Here is a 21562-nt window from a genome sequence, read left to right as displayed (position 1 = left end):
AATGAGGATGATGATATTGACCCTCCTTTGTAAAGAGCTTTGAGATCCATGGATGACAGGTCGTTTAGAAGAGCTATGCGTTATTATTAGTATTGTTGTTGCGTTGTGTTGCACTCCAAAAGGCCAACAAATCTGAGCGCTAGTGTGCCAAGGGGGAAAGGTTGTGGAATCCCCATTACTAGAGGTTTTTCAGAACAGGCTGGAGACAGGGATGATCTTGCTCCTGCCTCAGCACAGGGGATAGACTTGATGACTTCTCGCTGGTCCTTCCAGCCCTACATTTCTGTGATTGTATAAGTACATCCCAGTTCCTTTGTCTCTCCAGTTGGGGGGGCAGGGTAGGAGTGGCAGACTCATAGCCTTGGCCCAGGTGGGAGGTTGGGTGGACTGTGGAATGTTGCCACTCACCATGGAAAGTCCATGTTCTCACGTGGAAATGTGCACACCTGGCCTGCTAAACCGGCTAACCATCGTCCTGGTGAGCAGAACGGTGAATTCCTGCAAGGTTCGTTACTCTCGTGCCTGGCTAGCATGCCGCCTGTCTCCCACCGGGAGCCAGTAACTATTCCTGGGGTTCCTCTCTCCGCCCCGTGTGCTTGTTGTTCTTGGCTGGATCGTAGTCGAGCTAAATTTAGTCAGCTCTATTTCAGCGCCCGTCCCCTGCTCTGCGCCTGTCTTGCAAACCGGAGTGGGGGAGTTGCTGCGTGAAAGTGACAAGGAGGCGGGTGGAGGCATCAAGGCTCTTGGCCTCCTGGAGGCCGTGGAAGCAGCATGGCCTCTCTCGCTGCAAGAGACATCTTCTCCTGAGCCTGCCTCCTGGAACGTGCCCTTGGGTGAGCCCGCGGAAGGGATTGGGACCGAGCTCTGCGGGCACAGGGCTTTCTCCAGGTGGATGCTGTGGGCTGCCTGGCCGGATTCTTCTTGCTGCTGCCTTGTTTAACCATTTGGCTGGTAAGAACCATGGGATGGTCTTCTAAAAAGCAGGTTACCTGCATGGAGGGCCCATGTGTGACTGTTTGGCTATTAACCCTCAGCCCTCACTAATTAAACCCTACGCCCCGTGAGCTAGGTAAATATCACCTCCCGGGGGGAAGCAGACGCGAAGGTCATGGGATTTGCCCGGAGTAATCGGTGTCAGGACGGGGAAGTTCGAGGCAGCTGGTCCAGTACACCCTCCTTGGGCTTTCTCCAAAGGAAGGGAGAGAGGGGGCGGCCGTCAAGTCATCCTGCTGGGAAATCTCCTCTTTTCTGTTGCTCTCAGAGAACACGCTCTGTCCATGCTCAGTTCTGGCATATTTCAGTTTGCTTGGGCAGGGGCTATATATACACACACCCAGGTCTTCCTAGGACAAGCATGAGAGCTGGGGGTAGGCGGGTTCCATTTGCAAGCCGGGAGCTCAGAAGGAATTTGAGAATTCAGGGACGCTTCTACCAGGGACATCAGCATGGCTGGTGGAGGCAGGGAAGGGGTCTGCAGTGTGGGGCGGGGACGGCTGGCTGAAAGGAGGAAGGGTCTGTGCTAGGGTGGTGGAAGAAGAGGCATGTGTAGGGAATGGTGATGCCTGGGTGGGGTGAGGAAGCAGGGAACAGAGGTGCAGTGGATGTGGGCGGGAAGAGATCCGTGCTCGTGTGGGGCAAATGGGGGTTCGGTGGATGTGTGGAGAGGGTCGGTGTTAAGATGGGAGGGTTAGGAACATGCCGTGGGGGTGGGGCGCAAGGGCTGCATGCGCACACGTGTGCCATGGGTGCGGTTATAGTTCTGTGACTGCCAAAAGAGAAAGCCGAGTGGTACCTAAGGCAGCTGCAGGGCCAGCCGTCCATGTGTGTCTGGTCCCCAGCTCCCATGCTCTCCCAGAACCCATGCGCCAGCGAAGGTGGCCTGGCGCTAGCAAGGGGCGGGTGGGAAACGCTGGGTGCGATGAGAAAGCGAATCCGATCGCTCCCTCGCCTTAGAAAGAAGAGTCGAGAGAATGAAATGTAGCGAGAGCCACTGATCTCCTCAGGCCTGGGGTGAGCATGTGAGGTGTACATAAGAGCCCTGGAAGTGTGGGAGTCCAGACCTGCTCCAAGTGGACTATCTAGGTGTTCGTCTGGCCAATGACATTTTAAGGCATAGGCAAACTGGGCACCTGCCCAGAGCCCCTGCAGTGATGTTAAAAAAAATACAATACAATTGAATCCAGTTTCAGGTCGCACAGTGGAGCTGCGAAAAGAACAAGCAGCTGAAGAAAGCGATATTTTTTAAATCAGCAGAATACACGTAAAAGTCTTTCTGTGACCACTCGGTCACGCTTTGGTTTGCAATCAAATTTTAAAGGCAAGAATTACTATTTATTTCCTGCTCCAGGGTGGCAGGGGCCCCCAGTTTACACTATGTCCAGGAGCCTCCAAAGCCATTAAGACTGCCCACGTACGGCCCCATCATAGGGGAATCTGAGCACCTGTTTGCCCCCCTAGGATTCCTCAATGTGACCTATGAAGCTTTGGAAACCTTCCACCCAGCGGGCAGGTAGGTGGCTGAGATTTCCACTCGGTGGGATGTGGATGGATATGTGTCCACCTTGGAACACTGAAGGTCCATTCCTACTCCTGGCTTCCCCTGGATATTAAGCTTTCAACACACAGTCCGATTGTTGTGTTAGAGGGAGGGAGTAGAAACCAGAGTCTTTGTTCCGCTTCCACACCCCCTCCAGGTCATCCCAAGTTTGAGCAATCTCATCATGCCTTCCAGTTGTCACATAGCTTCTAGATTCTGCAAATCTCACTGGATATGGGGGCTGGATTCTGGTCTCAGAGTAAATCTATCGTAACTCCGCGGAAGTCAGTGGTGTTTTCGTGGTTTGAGTCAGATCAGAAATTGCTCTCAGCACTTTGAAGCCAGCATTCCAGCCATGCCTTGAGCGGATACAGCAGGTGCATTCAGTAACATTCCCTCTCACGTTCAGTTGGTGGGAATTAAGGCGGGGTGGGTAACATGCAACTCCAAAATGGGCAGGTTCGGTTATTAGCAGAACAGTTTACTCAGGAAACATGGGGACCATGAAGAAGATCATCGTAAGCTCTTGACGGCAGGGCCTGGTTCTGACTGTGTGTTTGTGCAGCACCCAGCATAGCAAAGCCCCCATCAGGGTTGGGGCGTCTCGCTGTTACCGTAATACGAATCACGGGCATTTGATTATCGTAGCCGTGCTTGAGTTCCATTCCTCAAGAGATCACATGCTTCTGAGCCCAGCTACTTGATAGGATGAGGAGGATGTTTTAAGGGGACAGATCTTTGCCCTCCTTCTACCAACTTTCATCTGAGGATCTCAAAGCATTCTAGACACATTAGCCCTCACGTGCCCGGTGAAGGTCTCTGTGCCCTTTTTATAGCTGGGGAAGTGGATGTGATTAGCCTGAAGCCACACAACAAACTAGCAGTCGATAGGGCAACAGAACCTAGACTCTCTCTCACGCTCCTCTAACCACTAGACCCAACTCCTTCCCAGACCTGGGAATAGAACCCAGGAGTCCTGGCTCCTAGTCCCCCTTTCTGTGACCACCAGCCCCTACCCACTCCATGTTCAGGCGATTGGATTCTCCCAGGCCCCCTGTTTCTTCCAAGATGGTCTCACTTCACGTGTTTTGAGGAGACCAGATCTCCATCTCTGGGAATCTCGATTTCAAGACTAGCTGCTTTTCTGGAAGAGAAGCTTTAGCCAAAACAACCTGTTGGGCTTCATACTGGGGTAACTGGGTGAAGTGGGATGGCCTGTGATACGTTGGGTGTCACACTAGATCTTCTGGCCTTCAGGTCTATGAATCAGAAGCTTCTTCTTCTTCTCACTGGGAGGTTCTTGGGGGAGGGGTGATGGCAAGGCCTGGGCCCCATCACGTGTGCTGATCACGTGGCTATTGGCCACTTTTTGGTGGGGAGTGATGGGTTGATCATTAGCTCCTGCAGCCAGCCCAGAGGGAGCTGGCAGATGCTCCTGTGTTGTTTATCGGCTTAGTCAAACACCCCAAAGTTCAAGCGCAGTTGCAACAGACCGAGCTGGAGAAAGTGAATGCAAAAGGCTGGACGCTGGGGAAAGTTGAGCAAGGGGAAATCAGAGGAGGAGGAGAATGAGCCATCTGCTCGTGTTCTCTCGGACCCAGCACGCGCCCTGAGTGACAGAGGTACAAAGGGAGGCAACAGCGTTAGCGTCTAATGGGACAGGGCAGGGGGATGTCTCACAGCCCTGGGAACTGGCCCCACCAAGAGGGCCACAAGGTAAGGGCCAGCTGAGTGAACCAAGCCATTAGGAGTCTAGGTGCTAGACCAGTGCTGCTGCTCCGAAAGGGTCGGTTTGCTCTCGGGATATTGCTGCTCCATCTGTCACTCATCCTGGCTGGAATGTATGGCGTTGCAGCAATTGGTGTGTGTTGTGTGTATATATATATATATATATATATATATATGCGTGTGTGCGTGCCTAAAAGACACTTGTACCTGCTTTTGTAAGGGCGATAGACAAGCCCCCCTTGGATACCTGGGGAAGTGAAGCAGATCTGCCCCATCAACCCAGTGATATCTCAGAGATCACCAGGACAGGAGTATGGAGCAGGGCCTGTAAGCTGATCTTTTCCCCTTCAGCTTGCACACGATCATTCCACCAGACACTTCTAGAAGGTTTTTCTTAGAGCTGGGAAAGGTCCTGGTGTAGCATCCCTGAAGAGTGCCTCCCATCTCACCTGCAGGCTGAGGCCTTCCCGCTCAAGGCCCAGGCCCGTTGGCGGAGCAGTATAGATAACTTCCACCACCTTGTGTCTGGGGCAGTCTGCTGCTGTGCTGGGAATGCTCTGTGGCTCCCCGGAAGCAGTAAAGGAGAGGGGGTGGCTAGCGTACCACGCCAGGACACAGGAGAGCCCGGTCCTGAACTCCTGACTCTGCAGTTGGCTTGATGCACTTTCTCTGTGCCTGTGCTGCTCCCATTTGTAAAATAAGGATAACGCTACCTACCCACATAAAGCGCTTGTGGGACGGATGTACACCCCTGTCTAAGCTCGAAGTGATGAGGAATTCCACACAGAACTGCGATGGGTGGGGAGACAGTATGAACCCCAGAACGGCAAGAAATGGACATTAGAACCAGTCCACAGGCGTCCAGGAGTGGAGACAGCACTTTCTGCATGGATAGTCTGAGACTGTGGGATGAATTCTCCCAGCAACTAAAGACTATCATAAACCTCACCCCTCTCTGCTCCACGTTCAAGATGCATTTCTTGAACCTGGCTCTCTCTAATACAAACCCATAGCGATGGGTATATTTACAAATTTAAAAACCCTGCCAAAACAAGACGGCACTGCACATGCTTCTCCCTGTCTGGGGAGGAGGCGAGACCAAACACCACGTGACTGATGTGTAGTCACATTGCTCACTGCACTACAGGAAGGTACATAGATGCTATGGCGATGAGCGTGGTATAAAACCCTGTGCAGAATAGAATTTCAGAGCCCATATGCATAAGCCTATAGAAATCTAATCCTGGGTACACAAATGCTCCAGACCTGCAGAGACTGTAGCTCCCACTTCCCATGCAGTCGCGTCAGATAGTCCTTGCTTTAGGACAGGTGTTAGCCAGAAGGACAGAGCGTATGTTGTTAATGAATGCCAAGGAGTTGCTGTTTTATTTTTTCCTTGGTCCAGATTCAAACCATCTGCCCCCTAGCCATTAATGTAACTTCATTTTTCCTGGCAGAAAATGCCTGGGACGGCCGACGGGGGTTGGGAAACAAACATTCTAGCCCCGCTCTGGTCCGTCCAGCGTAAATAATGGCCCTTCATTTAGCAGTTGTGAACTTGTTGTTTCCAAAACCTTCTTCCCTTCACAGAAACTTTGATTTCATTTTCAGGAAGTTGCAAACACTGCCAGCGTGAGCTGCTCCCAGGAGGGAGCAGAGATCAAACACCCAAAGGCAGATGGGCCAGTCAAAATTAAGTGTGCACCTCTTTCTTTAATAAATAAAAATAAATCCCTTTCCTTACACACGCAGTATCTACATCTGCCACTACTCCAAGTACATATCCCAGTTCCTGAAGGTACCCACAGGTGCATGTATATGATCACCAGTGATCAGCACCCCACAGTTTGTTCCTTAAATCTAGCAGCAGGCTGGAGAAATTGCTGGCTTTGAATCTAGCAGCTAGCCAAATAACCTTTTGCAATCCCCCTCCCCATGGAATTTAAAATGCTCCTTATCCCAGCCCAGTGCATGAGACACATGGTTAGAACGGTGGTATGGTGTCTGTGCGTTCCCCTAGGTCAGACAGAGCTCGAGATCCCGGTGAAGTCAGACTCAAAGAGACAGTTTATAGTCCTGCATTTATCTGCTGTATCTGGATTCTTGTATTGGCAGCCAGCATAACCCATTTCAGGTTAACCCCACCAGTAGATCCTAACGATCAAGATTCTTTCCTCAGTAAGACCAGTGCAAACCTGCAGGGACTCCATTTGAATGAAAATGAGAGGAAAAATCCCTTTTTCTAAAGAAATTCTCCCCTTAATTTCTCTCTCTCACACACACGCACGCGCACACGCACACGTTTCTCCTGGCCCCCCCCCCAAAAAAAAAAAAAAATCTATGATTCTATGCATCATTCCTTCTGTTTTCCAAATGAGCTTTTCACCAGCTGGAGTCCCAGCCGAAGGCTGTTAGTGACGCATTCCTCTGTGCACTGGCAAAAACGGCACATGCAAGGGATGGCTGCGAACAGCTGTCTGTGGATCCAGGTTGGCCCTCTGGGAGAAAAAAAGGTGCAGCAACCAGTTGAGGCTGAATGGCTCAGGGGTATGAGAATGGAGCCGTTACCCTTTCCACTGTAAACAGAGTGATTCCGTCTAGCCCAGCTTACTAAAGATTCAGTGTTATCTGCGGTCTGTTTTGGTGACCTACACAAAATGAGTTTGGCAAGTCTCCGTCCAATTTCCCAGCAGCTCACTGTCCCCACCACAAAAGCCAGCACCCCAGTCGGTGCCTTGTGTGGTTAAGCTAGGCACAGAGGTTAAGGGTTGAGTGGACTATGGAGAATGAATTCCCCTCTTAGTCCTAGTCCCTTCAGATTAACATTAATGCTGCCTAGCCAATGCATGCAGCCAGGCCATTTCTGCCCTCTCTTGCCATACCACTAATTCTCTTTGATACCCTGGAACTTATTTCTGTTTGAAAACATCTGAATTTCAATACAGCTGGACAAGTGTATCATGCACTTTAATGGCGGCAAGTTTCTGCTGAAGGATTCGAATGGACTCTGAACTATATAAATCCAGCCACCGCTGGGGTGGGACATCAGAGAATAATTAGCACACAGAACACTGTGGTGGGGGAAGGCAGCTTGGACCAAGCATAATCCCATATCATATGCCATAGGGTCGCTAATGTTCACACGCAGCAGACAGGACCTTGTTATTGAGTCCTCTTCTAAAAGAGACACAAAAAAGTAACTTGTCGGTGTGTCTGTCTCCATGGGAAAGCTGAGCCTGCTGGATTTTGAACCTGTGGCTCTAGAGATTCTGGCTATTTCAAACCTGAAGCTTAGGGCATCCAGCCATCCCCTCCAGCAGCTCATGTTAGTTTATTTAGCCCAGATCCCTGTCTCTGCTTTGCTTCCAGGGGAGCTGGTGAAAGAAAGGGAGAAGAAAGGGGGTGACTCATCCCCATAGGCGCTGGATGGATTGGAATGGGGAAATCAGCCTGCAGTACGAGCCCACACCAGCTGGAAAGCACCTGCTTCATCCTCAGAGCACTCTTCCTCCTCCTCTTCTGCAGGCACGGTAAGGAACTGAACATCAGATGCCAGGGGTCATCTGTGTACCAGCTGTAGGGATTCCACTGGGAATTTGAGCAGTGTGCACTTGCCAAAGGCAGGGGATTGCTGAAATTGAGGGATGGGCATCTGCTAACGTGGTGGCAGTTCCCATAGCTAATACGAAGCGGAGCAGGGAGTGAGAGGGGTCATGGCATCACTAAACACAGCAGTGGCCTGGCAGCGTTTCCCTGATGCACAGGTTATCCGAGATTAAAAGGTTCTGCTGGGTCATCTTGGGAACTCGGCCATTGGCTTCAGTCGGACCAGGGTTTTGCTCTTAGTTTTTCTCCTTCCCCTCTTTGAGAACCTCTAGCATCAACGTCTTCCCCTTCCTGCACTGCTTTGCCCAGCAGCTCCCTCCATGCTTTCAAAATGCACTTGAGATTCAGCTCCAGATCCAACTCCAGATCCAAGGGGACACCGTATTGCACGTGGTCAGCAGGAGAAAGGAGGATTAAGATGATGGTGCCCTCTCCAGCACCGTGCTGAGGCCATGCAGAGCCTGCTGAATTGCCAACACCATTTTCTGCTGCACCCTCATTGTTACTCAGGCAGTCTCCCATCCCACCCAGGCCCAGCCCGGTGTATCTTGGGAGATCTTGCACACTCACTGATCTCTAATGCGCTGTAACATTCTGTCCCCCCAGGCCATACCACAACACCACGTTGCTCCCTTTATCCCAAGCACTTCGCTAATGTTTGGGCCCTTTCAGGGTTGTTTCTATTAGGGTGAGAAATCTGGGATAGGAGTCAAGAGATCTTTTGGGTGTGATCTTGATTATTTACAAAATATGAACACAGTCTGCTTTCCTTGAGCATAGCAGAAAGAAATAAGAGCAGGCAGTTTCCTCGCTTAGAAATCCCCACGTCTGCCCCTCCAGCAAGCCCCGTGCCCAAGAAGCTCAGAAGGAATTCTTCCACTGAACTAGCTACCGTCCCTGGGAGAGGTGGATTTACTGCCACAACTGTGCCACTGTAGCAGTTCTAGTGTAGACATATCCTCAGGGTCACGGCTTCTCCTGGCTTTCTGCCTCTTAACCTATACAGCCAGCAACCTGCCATCCTAACTACTGTGTTTGCAATCAGGGAAACCCCTCAGCCCATAGGCTCAGGCCTGGTCTGCACTACCAACTTGTCAGTATAACTAGCTTGCTCAGAGGTGTGGAAAATCCACACCCCTGAGCGACAGAGTTATATCTACCTAACCCCTGCTGCAGACAGCACTGTGTCAAGGGGAGGGCTTCTCCCACTGAGAGCTACCACCTCTCGGAGAGGTGGAGTGCCTACGCTGATGGGAGAAGCTCTGAGGGTGTAGGTAGCGTCTTCACCGAGTGCTATGGAGACGCTGTAAATGTAGACAAGCCCTTAGCTCTGACCTGCCATGTCCCCTGGGTGGTCCCTCCATTGTTTGTCATAGTCATTATCACACACTGGCTTAATTGCGCCTTCCAGTGAGGCAAAAAGAAAGTGCCTGGCCCAGCCACTGGCTTTAACGAGGTCAGAGACCTCCTTGATGGCAACCATTACCACTTCTCAGCACAACGGGTGACCTCTACCGTGATGCTGCATGACCCCGGGGGTGGAACGGTGTAACACTGACCTCAGGCGTGATGCTGTACGCTCTGTCTCGCCATGCAGCTTACTGCCAGTGCAAGATCCTGCGATGCAATTCTGACTACGTGGCCGCCACCCTCAACCTGCGCAGCTCCAACAAGGACGTGGCTTATTGCAACGCCCTGCGCTCCTACTCCCACTGCACCCGCAAGACAGCCCGTACCTGCCGGGGTGACCTGGTCTACCATTCCGCCGTCCACGGCATCGAGGATCTCATGATCCAGCACAACTGCTCCAAGGAAGGCCCCACCTCGCCCCCCCGGCCTCGCCCACCGGCACCCAACCACCAGGGCTTTGAGTCCCTGGATATCTGCGACTATGAGAAGAGTTTCCTCTACAAGCATGGCCAGCTCCCCACCTACCAGCACTGCGCAGCCTTCGGGGACCCCCACGTCCGAACCTTCCGTGACGAGTTCCACACCTGCCGAGTGGAGGGCTCCTGGCCCCTCCTGGACAATAACTACTTGTTCGTGCAAGCCACTAGCTATCCCGTGGCAAAGGGTTCCAACGCGACTGCCACTGGCAAGGTAACGTGACAGCCTGGGATTGGCTGCTGGGGTTCTCCATGCGCTGCGTTCGTGGTGCAAGAGGGATGGAGGCTCAGAAATAAATGTGAGAAACATTCATGCAGTGACAGAAATGCTCTCCTGGTGCTGCTGGACTAGGGGAGGGCAGGTGGTGGGATAGATTAGATGGAGCAGAGTCTGAGATCTGCTCCATGGACCATTTGCTGGTTGTCCGTCTGGCTGGTCACAGTGCACTGGCCCCTGCTCCTGAATGCCCAGCTGCTTAAATTGCATTCAGAGAAGTTAAAAAAAAAATGCATTAAGTACTTTCCTAATGGGACTTTTCACTTGCTGCATAGGACATGGAGGCAGCCCTAAGTGTGTGCGTGTGGCGGGGTGGGGAGGGTCATGCAGTTAGGAATGGGAGAGGTGCTTTGGTTCAAGAGACCATCCTTCCAGCAGTGGCAAAGCGACCAATGGGAAGGTCTGCAGGCTCTACCCGGTGAGGTGCCGCAGGTATGGGTCCAACCTAGCATAGTGGAAACCTTCTGTCCTCGGGGGTACAGTGACCTGCTGCTATGAGCCCTAAGGAGGAGGATGGGCCACATGGTAAACAGGCAACTTCCTGATCTCTTCTTATAATGCCAGCCAACGACAGGGCCCTATGTGCTGGGTGCTGCACAGACAGTCCCCCTGTCCCACAACGAGCTCACAATCTAAATAGCCAAGATAGAGACACAATGGTGGGAGGGACAGAGTTTGCCCAAGGTCTGGCAGCAGGTAAGTCGCAGAACTAGGAACGGAACCCAGGAATCCTAGGTCTCAGTCCAGTGCTCTGGATGTTGGATCCGTGATTCTGTACCTTGACCTGCCTCCCATCTAGCCATATGGGAAGGGCAGGGTGGCTGTGACTTCCTGACAGATATCCAGGATGTTCACAATCCCCTCTTCGTTAACCAGAGCTAGACCACATGGTCTCTGATCCAGCCTTGCTGCTTTCTTTTTGCCCTTCAGCTCACAATCATATTTAAGAACATGAAGGAATGCATCGAGCAGAAGGTCTACCAGGCCGAAATAGACAACCTGCCAGCTGCCTTCGAGGATGGCTCGGTGAACGGCGGCGAGAGGCCTGGTGGAAGCAGCCTGAACATCCAGGAACGTGCGCCCGGGCAGCACGTGGAGATCCGGGCCGCCTACATCGGCACCACCATCGCCGTGCGGCAGGCGGGCCGGCAGCTGTCGTTTTCCATCCGGGTGGCCGAGGAGGTTGCGCGCTCCTTCACCGAAGAGCAGGACCTGCAGCTCTGTGTGGGCGGCTGCCCGCCCAGCCAGCGCATCTCCCGGAGCGAGTGTCACCATGGCAGGATTGCCGCTGAGATGGCACGACTGTTGTGCAAGGAGAAGCTGCCAGTGGAGGACGTCTACTTCCAGTCGTGCGTCTTTGATGTGGTCACCTCGGGCGATGCCAATTTCACGCTGGCCGCACAAGGCGCTTTGGAGGATGCCAAGGTGTTCCATCCAGATGCTGAGAAACTGCACCTCTTTCAGACTGGGGCAGGCTGCCATCTCATCTCCTTACCCTTCCTCCTTGTCATCGTCACCTCTAACCTTTTGGCTGTTCAGTTGCGCTTTTAACACTCCTTGTCCAGCTACAGATGACGCAAGGGGGCCCAAGAGGAGTGCCGCTGAGCCCAGAACCTAAAGCTGCTCTGAGACATACAGACTGGGGTGAGGTAGACATCAGCTGAAAGGGAATGGTGCTCTATCTAGTATCACTGGGGGTGGAACCAAACAAGCAAAAGGCCCAGGTCTTAGAGAAAAGGCCTGGAAATAGCAGCTCACAGCTCCCTTTCTCAAACACACTGAGGACTGGATGTTAGTGGAATTTTCCCACCATGGGTTCGGGGTTTTTTTTTTTTTTTTTTTTTTTTTTAAATGGAGAAACTGCTGTCACATGGGGGAAAAGAGATGCAGGGATTTAACTTCTCCTGTCTCTCACTTTTTTTGATCATGTGTCTGAAACCTAGGTGTGGAAACCTCCCTGAGCATCTGCAGTGCTTCTTTCAAGCCAGTTGTGGCACATAACACAGGGGTTCTTTAAAATTACTTTCTTGCTTTTCCTCCACCCAACATGCACTTCAGTTCCAGCATTGCTGTAGCGGACACTTGCTCAGGAACCTGCTAGAGTTAGAGATGATTGGCCACAGCTTGGATTTCAAGTTTTTGGATGCCAAAGCCTGTTGGTTTGAGAGCGCGGCTGCTGAAACCACATTGGAATGAAGTAGCAAGTAAGAGGATACCCAGAAAGTCTTGCTCAAGATTTGAGATTTCTTAGGAACAGATATTTTCTACTGTATTCTCATTTTTTTAGACTAATGGTATCATGCTAACTTGTAGCCCTTTTGTCTGCAAAATGTCAAATCTCTGAAGTTTCACTTTAAAATTGTCATCTAAGCATTGCAATTTCTCTTCTTTTTGGCACCAGTCTAGGACTGAATATCGCAAGTGCCAAACTTTGGACCAGGGTTGAATTTCAACACGACAGTTTAGAGAAAAATCCATCTAATTTTCTCCTTTTGTAGCCCAAACTTACCTGTTATTCTGTCTTCCATACCCCCATAAAAACCCAGCCAAGAACACGGGCTTGACTTCAAGTGTAACATTAGTAATGTCATAAATCCCAGAAGCTGCAATGGCCAAAGCTAGCAGATTGCCTCAGTTACTAGGTAAACTATTAAGGAATGTACATAAATATTGCTGTGAGACTGAAGTGAAATGTTTAATATATTGAAGAGGTTTTAAGAGAAGTGGATAGAATTCTATTTGTTAAGAAATATTTTCCATGTACCAAGAGACTTCTTTTTAAAGAGAGGATTCAGCCGTTGAAAATGTTTGCAGTTCCTGTCCTGCTGCACTGTGAGAGGAATCACAGAGCTTTGATCCTACAAAGATGGCATTTGTGGAAGAGGACAGCCACTGGAGGAGACTTGTAGGATTTGGAAACACTGTTCCACGGAAAGAATTTTTAAATAACGTGGGGGAGGGCTGATCAAACAATACAAACAAGGTTCATTTTTATGGTTCATGTTTCAAGCCATATTTGTTTTGTTTGTCCAGTCCCGCTTTTTCCTGGCTCCTCTGATCAAAGTCACAGTAAAAGGTAGAGCTTCCAGAGTACATCAGCATACTGTACTACTCCCTTCTGCGCCCCCCCCCCCACACCATCCCCCAGTCCCCAGTGTGGTGTCTACTATCAGAGTTTCTCTGTTTCTTGTACATTGGCATAGTTGATCCATGAACATTTGACATTAAAGGTGTCTATTTTTGAAGTCCTCATTTCCTGTCATCCGTCTCTCATTTCCCTGGTTGGCATGTAACAGGTGAAGATAATTATATCTTGTGTTCCACCCCTTTGCTCCTTTCATTCCAGAGCACTTCACCATCTAAATATACACACACTGCATTGGGGGTGGAAGGGAATAGTCGCGGATACTCTCTCAAGCTCCACCCACAACCAAGCTCCGCCCACTTGTGATACCAAAATGGGACATCATTTGCAATAGATTGTATGGATCTTTATAATATGATCATGGCACTTAATTTCTTGCTCCCAGTAAAACACTCATCATAATTATGCCAGTGTTAACACAATAATCCAGTGTTAACACTCCTCAGAAGTGGATGGGGGTAATTCAGACCTCTGAGCCATTGTTTCAGGCTGTCCGCAGATTCAGGCAGGCATCCCTGCATTGGTTTGCATTTTCTTTGCAAATATAAGGGTCAGAAACCTATTTTATTTAATTTAAATGAAAACTTAGGTTCTGGAACCCAAAATAGGAGCCACGATGAAAAAGTATCAACTCACTGAACCACTGTGAACCAGCCCAGTTAGGTCCCAATAGATACAGAATTTACTTCACCCGTTATTAAAAGGCATCCACCTCTGGAGTGGAACGCAGCAGTTTAACGGCTGGCAGCATTGCTGCCCAACTGCCAGGAACCAAAGAACAACACAGTATCTAAGTGAAGTGCCAGGGGCAATTTTAGGGATGCAGAATATAATTATCCATTAGAATTTGGGCCAGGATTCAGCAGCTGAGGAACCTATTATTGGGGAAAGTGCCAATGGCTCTTTTAATGGTCCCAAGTGATCAGGTCCACAGTTTAACATCTTGGCAGAAAGCTGGCTCCTCCAGACACACTGGAATCTGGCCCCAGCTCTGGCCCCTTTGCTCCTCTCCGGTGGCATAATGGGGTAGAATGCCCCCTTCCCCCCCGGAGCAGCCACCAACGCAGAAGCAACAGAGGCAAACTTTGGCATGTGGGCACAGCAGAGAAGTGCCAGACAGATTCTGGCCCACTCTGTGTCCCTTAGCACCATGCTGGGGCATTGGCTCTGTACTGAGGGGGAAAGCACAGTGCACCAGCGTCTGAACCACTACTGCCGCTGTCTGCAGCCCGCCGGCTTTTCCTCAGTGAACTCTCCAGTCCCAGTCCCGCTTATCTAAACCACTCCCTGCCAGGGATGCTGGAACTAGGGGTGCTGGGGGTGTGGCAGCACCTCCTGGCTTGACGCGGTTTCCGCCATATACAGGGTTTACCGTCTTGTTCAGTGGCTCTCAGCACCCACACTATAAAAACTATTCCAATGCCCCTGCTCCCTGCCTGAGAGAGAAACTACAGAGCCATCAAACTTCCTGACAGCACAAAGTACCTGCCCGCCAGTGCCCAGTGTCTTGATCTGGTTTCATTTATGCCTGTATTGAACCATTTTGTAATACACTCAGATACAGCACTGGCCAATTCTCACCCAGTCGAGACCTGGTCTTTGGCCTGTTATTTTACCAGCAGATGTCACTCTTTGATAAGAAATAGCACGGATCCAAAGGCTACAGTAGTTGATTGTGAGGGCGAGGGAGAGCATTTCCTTTGATTTCAAGGGAGCTTTTCGATCGTAGCACTAAAATACACTCCAAAATATCCTATGGCTGACAATTATCACCCAACTTAAAGATGCTCTTTTAGTGGGGACAGACAAAGGGGTGGTATTAGAGATCATCACCTCACCCTGTCATATCTTAATTGTGCACTTTACATTTACACAGCATTATTCAGCCAAAGATCTTTGCAAGCATGTATTTAAGTCTTCCACCCTGCATTTCTCAGAGGTGAGCAAACATCACCCCTCTTCTACAGAGAGGTAAAAATCGAGGCACAGAGGTGAAATGACGTGCCTAAAGCTAGCCAGGGAGTTAGTGGCATTGTTGAGACTTGGACCCAGGAGTCCTGAATCCTGGTCCTCCGCTCGATCCCCTAGGCTATGTTCTCTCCCAGTGTACAATGCAGAACTCAGGGACTCCTGACACACATTCACCTCTCTAACTATTAGGAATTCTCTTTCCCTCTCAAATGCAGCACAAGATTGGGAAATCATCATTTGTATAGCATCAAAATACAGTATACAGTTCAAAAACAAGCAAACCCCCCTCCCCCACATTTTCCATATGCCAAAGACACCACCATTTAAACCAAACAAAAGGGGAAGGGTCAGGATGCAACAGAAGCAAGTGACTGAGTGATGATGGGGGGCATTGTTAGTTATGAGTATTCGTTTGTATTACAGCAGCACCCAGAGGCTGGGGTTAGGCAGCAGCAGGGCACAGGCACAGAGAAGACCACCTTCTATGCATTATTTTGTTTGTTTGATTGGTCACCTTTTAACAATACTTCACAGGGACGGCTGTGGTTGATCAGCCCCACAGGACAAGGGAGAGCCTTCAGCAGGCAGTGAGAGGAGGGAGGGAATGGACCAGGTCCAGGCGGGGATTCCAACAGCAGGGTTCTACATGGGAGGAGGAGAGGGAAGCAATGGACTGGACTCTTCAGGCCTGCTCACATTGTTTTCAACGTGACTTCAATGGAAGCAGCACCAAGGTCCTACAGTGATGTGCTGGAGTCACTAACCAGAAGAGAAGAGACCTTTCAACTGCCAGTAGGTTTCCCTGCAATCAGAAGCCGCACCTAGGCCTTGATCCAAAACCAACTGAAGTCAATGGGAGTCTTTGTTACTGGGCTTTGGATCAAGCTCTTAGTTTTCGAGCTTATGTTGCATGTGGTTAAAAAGCACATCAGGGGCACGGGCCAACATTTTCCAAAGTGGCCACAAACTCTGGGCAGCCTCAGTTTTCGGACACCCAACCTGAGACATAGGAACACAGGAATTGGCAGACTGGATCGGACCCGAAGTCCATCTAGTCCAATTTCCTGACTCCAACCATGGCCAGCAACAGATACTTCAGAGAACCGCGCACTAAGAAAATCTGCCCCTCCCCCCCATCAATTCTCTAGTGACAGGCCCCAAGACACAGAATTCAGATCCAGATTTTCCCAAATGTTCAGCGGGGAGCATCCAGCATTAAATGTGTCCCCTAAAAATATGGGAGACTCATAACCGTGCAGCACTAACTAAACAGGCTCTATGCAGGATAAAACTGAACGCTGAGGCATTTTGCTGTCAACCATGGAAAAATTATACACCTAGCTCTTATCTAAGCATTTTTCTTATGGGGAACGCCAAGGATTTCAGCAAGGACATAAATGTTATTGTAAAAGGGTGGACTCACCGCTGACACACCCCGCTCCCCATGGGGGTGGTTTAGCTGGGACTCCTCCAGCGCCTCCTGCTGGCAGTTGCTTCACTCCAGCAGCGGTCTGCCTCTTCTGGTGACAGCCTTCAGGCCAGGTCGTGATTTAGTCCCACCCTTTCCAGGGTAACAGAAAGGCCAACAAACCGAAGTCCAAATAATAATTCCAAGACCTCAACAGGTCTCCAGGCCCTGATCCTGGGCCCAGTCGTCTTTACACCCTTCTTTCCAGGCTCTGAATTGTCCTCATCTCCTTCCCTCAGGGAGGCTTTGCACCACCTTATGCAGTGGCTGGCAGGGGAATCTGAGTCCCCCTACTACACAGGATCAAGCCCACAGACCCTTTAACCAGCAGCCACATCTGCTCCATCCAGCTTCTTTCTGCTGCCTCCCAGGACTCCTTTCTACTGTAGCATTTCTCCCCAGCCTCTTTCCAGGCTCTTGGAATGAGCAAAGCCTCCCAGGGCTTCTCCCTAGAAGTCCAGGTCTTGCCCTTGGCTATGCCCCCAATCTACATCAGCCCTCACATCTGGGCACCAGTGAGCAGGTCCCCTGCAGCATTCCAGATGCCAGGCCCCCTGCCTTTGAGTCCTATCTCTGCTGAGCTCATCCAGGACCCCTGTTCCTGAGTTCACCTTCTTCCCCTCTATCGCAAGGCCCCATCTGAGCCTTATACCTGATAGGGTTCCTGTGCTTTGGCCAATTCCATCACAGCCTTTTCCACCAGCTCATGCCTGTCTCTCCACCCTCTGCTAGAAAATGGCTGCTGAGTTCTTCCTGCTCTTCATACCTCTTCTCTTCAGACTAACCACTCAGCTCCTCTCCCAGCTGGGACTCATCTTTAATCAGGCCTGGCCCACCTTCCAGCTGCTTTAAGTAAGCTCTCATTAACCCCGTTAGTGCCAGCATGGGATAGATATCCCATCACAGTCCTAATTCCCATTTGACAGTGGGGGAAGTCAAGACAGCGAGAGGTGAAGTGACATGCCCAAGGCTACCCCAGCAGGCCAAGTAGCGGAGCTGGAGATGAACTCCAGATCTTTTGAGTTCCCAGTTCACTAGGCCACACTGCCTCTAAACACCACAGTCCTCTGCAACCTGATGTGCATGATGTCTTAAGGCCCTTCCCTTCTCCATCTTATAACCCCATACTACTCAACGCAGAGTTTGGGAGCTATCACACCTTTTAAAAAAGGCCTCCTCACAGGGCTCAGTGTGCTAGAAATGTGCTAGCGCCAACTGTGTTTAAATGTGGCTGTAGCTAGCATGGTCTGAAACCCTTCGTATACAGGCCCAAAATCACTTCTGAGACAACAGTAAAGACAGGCAGAGGAGTGGAGAGTCATTTCTGTGGCTCAGCGCTGTCATGCTGTTCCTGATGAGGCCTCTAGATGTCTATACACACTCAGAAATAAGTGCCAGCTGTCAATAGCCCGGAAGGAATTTGGGCTGAGATCCAGTCTTGCTCCATTTGCTTACCTAAGATATATCTTTCCCTACCAAAAGCATCATGAAATCCCTACGCAAAGATCTATACATTTTTCACTCTGATGCCCTAGCATGAAAATAGGAGCATGATGCATCCCTGACCCTGTGTTGCTCACCAGCTGTGACATTTAATACAGGCAGCACCCTGGACAAATACTCCGAGGCCTGGGGGGGAACAAAGAATAGACACATGAGCACTGAACCCTCAGCCCCAATACAATTCAGAGACCCCCATAATGCAACTCCATCAATAGCTCATCTACTGAGACAGAGTGCTGTGTGACTGCTGGACCCAGAACTAGAACTGAGAAGTAGTGGGTTCTAGTCCCAGCTCTGTGTGATGTGGCTTGAGTTGCTGCTCCTCCCTATGCCTGAGTTTCCTCCTCTGTAAAATGAGGATAATGAGGCTCATTCATCTTTGAAAAGCCCTTTGAGATGTATGGATAAAAAGTGTGATGGAAGGGCTACCACACAGGACCAGTCTGCCTGGCTTGTAATACTTATGCATTATTGCACCATGGGAAGAGGAGGGGAAATTTCATCCTCAATTTCTCCTTCAGGAAAGCAACAAGCCCTTCATCTGGCCTCAATCACCACCTTCACCATGTTAGAACAGTCAATGCCTGACCCTAGGTTCCTCTACGACCTGTCAGAGAAGGGTGGGAGGGATCATTACACATGTTGGAAGCAGGACCACAGATACTCACAGCCCAACACTGTTCATCCTCTCTGGCAGTGGACTCTATTCTATCCTGGAGAGGTTCTTATATCACCTTCATCACTGTAGCATCTGAGCACCTTGCAGTCATGCATTAAGTGACATGACTAATATCTGTCCTATGTGGTTCATTCTCTCTCTCATCTTCAGCCCAGTGGGAGAATTGTGTGCACAGTGGAGTGGTTTAGGTAGGGTTTCTTTTTGGTTGCTCGTTTCCTTGGGGGGAAGGAGGGCTGTTATCGGGTTTTTATGTCCACGTGGCTCTGTGTTTATATTAGCAAAGGCAGGCTGAATGAATCCACCGTGCACTTGGAGTAGAAGGTGCGGAGATTTGCAATGGTCCTTAGTCCCCATGGCAGTTCATTCCACAGTCTGGGACCGGTCCCTGAGAAATCTCTGTCTCCTGCACAGCTGAGCTTTACCCTGGTGGTAGAAAGTTCCACTGGGCCTTAGAAGTGGAGTTGTCAACCACAGTCCCCATCCCAGGGCTTTCAGTCTCTTTTAAATATGCTGGGCCCACTGAGCACCTTGAAGCTAAGGACTGGGACCTTGAATTAGACTCACTATTCTATAGGAAGCCAATGAGGAAGAAGGAGACGTTTGATGTGCTCGTGGTGACCTGGGTGGCTGAGGGGACGTGGACTAAACTCTTCCCTGCTGCCTCCTGCAACATTCTTGTTTGGGGTCTTACAAATGACAGAACCAGCGCTGAGGGAAGGGATGGGCTGCTAGGAAGTGGCTCTTGCCAGTCAGTAAATTTTTTGCTATATGAGAGCGTCTTCTCCTTTTATTTATTATTTACTATTCATTATTATTCTTATTTGTTTTAATATACAGTCCAACTGTTGCCAAAGGCAGAGCTGGCCCAGTGGGTTGATTTCACAAAGTAATTGGGCTAAAGATTGGGTAAAAAAACCCAATCCAATAACATTACAAGGCACAACTGCTAGCAGGGTAGGTGGATGGCACCAAACGAGGCTCTTTTCAGCCTGAAAGCATGTGGTGTCATACTGAATGTGTCCAGAAGAAGTCAGTCTCTGCTAGCCAAATGAAGGAAATCCAGCCCTCTCTCCCCACAGGGCATGCTGTGGGCATGGAGCTAGTTTTCACAGCTTGTTATGGGTAATGGTGATGAGACCTTTCACAAATGCTAAAACTATGTCTATTTTTGTGTATAAATGGTTGGATTAGATCCCAGTCTCAGGCCGCTTGAGTGTAACCATCTCTGGCTCCTACTCAACTCATTATAAAAGCTTTATCTGGGAAGGATATGGAGAAGAAGCACCAGTTAACTCAACAATTCAGCCGCTAGAAAGGGTTTGTGAATTGCATGCATGCCAAGAGCTTGCAATCTTGGACCCTCCAAATTGGGGGTCCCCCAATGTAAGCACTTACCCTGTGCTGCTGGGATAATCAGGGAGAGAGAGAATCCACTATGTGACAGAGCAGTTGAAATCTATGCACCAGATTGATAAGCACCATGGCAATCTTTCAGCAGGAGCTGTGATGTAGACACCTAACCTGTGCTAGGGACTGAATCCACCCATCTCATGTGACATAGATCCCTGAAGAGCTATTAGATGGCAACCATTTTCAGTCACTACCAACATGGGCTGGGTTTGAAATAGTGACCGAGAGGTGGAAGGTCCCATGGCTCGTTACCGGTTTCCCTGACCCCCTAAAATCTTCATCAATTTTTTTAATTTAGAAATATTTCACTTCCACTGGGAAGGTAAAATTAAACACCTCTTCTCTGCTCAGTTTTGGACACAGGCAGCCAGTGCTCCTTACATCGTTGCAGAAGAGTGTTTCTCCCGGCCACTCATCCTTACAGGATTTGGGTGATGAACGAGGAACCAGGATCAGATATGAGCAGAAAGGAGCAAAGCAGGGGATAGGAGTGGCCATTCAGGAGCCTTCAGTACATCCCTCATTCTTCAGGTGGCAAAGTGATGTTAATGAACGCAATGCAGTCCGCATGGGTCTTTCAAACCTCAGCCTCCTGCTTTAGGCTCTGAAAATACAGTTTTTCCTTCCATGCCTCTGTTAATCAGCTCCCACCCCCGCCAGTGGAAATGGCTTTTGCAATAACAGCGCGGGAGGGGGCAGTGTAACAGTCAAGCCTTTGCATGACAGTTAAGTCCCTTTTGCTACAGCCACTGTGAATGGTTTGTATCTCTGTATTTTCAGGAGGAAACCATATATGGCTAAAGTACATCTTGTGTAAACAACTCCTTGGAGTTTTGCGCATGGCAGCAGCAGTCCACAACCAGCACCCTTCAGAGACTGGAGTTAAATCATATATTGTGGGGTGGATGAGCAAGCATCAATGAACATGCTGGAATGAATGGATATTGATTCCTGCCATGTGAAGGAGGTATAACTTTTTGTTACCTTGATTCATGTCAAGTAACTTAGACCAGGAAATAAAAATTCCTAGCAGCGCTCCCCTGCGCAGCAGATCTTTGTTACAGTAGAAATTCAGACCACCAAGGGGCAAAAGGGATCAAGACTAGAAGACAATTTCTCAATGTGGTTTAAACACAGTTTGTCGCCATCCCCACTGTGTTTGAGCTGAGTTAGCCTGAATCACGTTTGAAACCAGTTCAGATAGCAAAGCACAGAGCAGACCAGGCCTTAAGGAACTATCTTTAAGAGGTGCTGATGCGGTCAGGCAGATGGAGACAGAGTGCCGGGATGCCCACCTCTTTGGCCTCTTCTCTTCGAAAGTGATGTGACAAATTAAAGATTTTGTTTTATGAG

At 49.9% G+C, this 21562-nt stretch overlaps 1 protein-coding gene across 2 annotated transcripts; it reads left to right on the top strand.

Moving 5' to 3' along the window:
- Positions 1-4032: 4032 nt before the first annotated feature.
- On the top strand, positions 4033-13285 carry HJV (hemojuvelin BMP co-receptor). Of its 2 annotated transcripts, XM_067569619.1 has the most exons (5): positions 4033-4252; positions 5876-5961; positions 7634-7794; positions 9468-9970; positions 10964-13285. In XM_067569619.1, exons 3-5 carry the CDS (start codon positions 7701-7703, stop codon positions 11582-11584), a joined length of 1218 nt encoding a protein of 405 aa, XP_067425720.1. In that variant the 5' UTR covers positions 4033-4252; positions 5876-5961; positions 7634-7700; the 3' UTR covers positions 11585-13285. The 2 variants fall into 2 exon arrangements, with proteins under 2 accessions (XP_067425720.1, XP_067425719.1); XM_067569618.1 differs by lacking the exon at positions 5876-5961.
- Positions 13286-21562: the final 8277 nt, after the last annotated feature.

The sequence above is a fragment of the Emydura macquarii genome, unplaced genomic scaffold (assembly GCF_026122565.2).
Source record: "Emydura macquarii macquarii isolate MOO-44397 ecotype Brisbane River unplaced genomic scaffold, CSIRO-AGI_Emac_v2 contig_2924, whole genome shotgun sequence".
NCBI classification, from domain to species: Eukaryota; Metazoa; Chordata; order Testudines; family Chelidae; genus Emydura; species Emydura macquarii.
This window is presented reverse-complemented; position numbering and strand designations above follow the sequence as displayed.

What these genes read in the sequence shown, in the direction of transcription:
- HJV (XM_067569618.1), top strand. Translation starts at nt 7,701, where the DNA reads ATGGGGAAATCAGCCTGCAGTACGAGCCCACACCAGCTGGAAAGCACC. An exon ending in CCTCCTCTTCTGCAGGCACG is followed by an intron (nt 7,795 to 9,467) that starts GTAAGGAACTGA and finishes CTCGCCATGCAG; the next exon opens with CTTACTGCCAGTGCAAGATC. An exon ending in ACGCGACTGCCACTGGCAAG is followed by an intron (nt 9,971 to 10,963) that starts GTAACGTGACAG and finishes TTTGCCCTTCAG; the next exon opens with CTCACAATCATATTTAAGAA.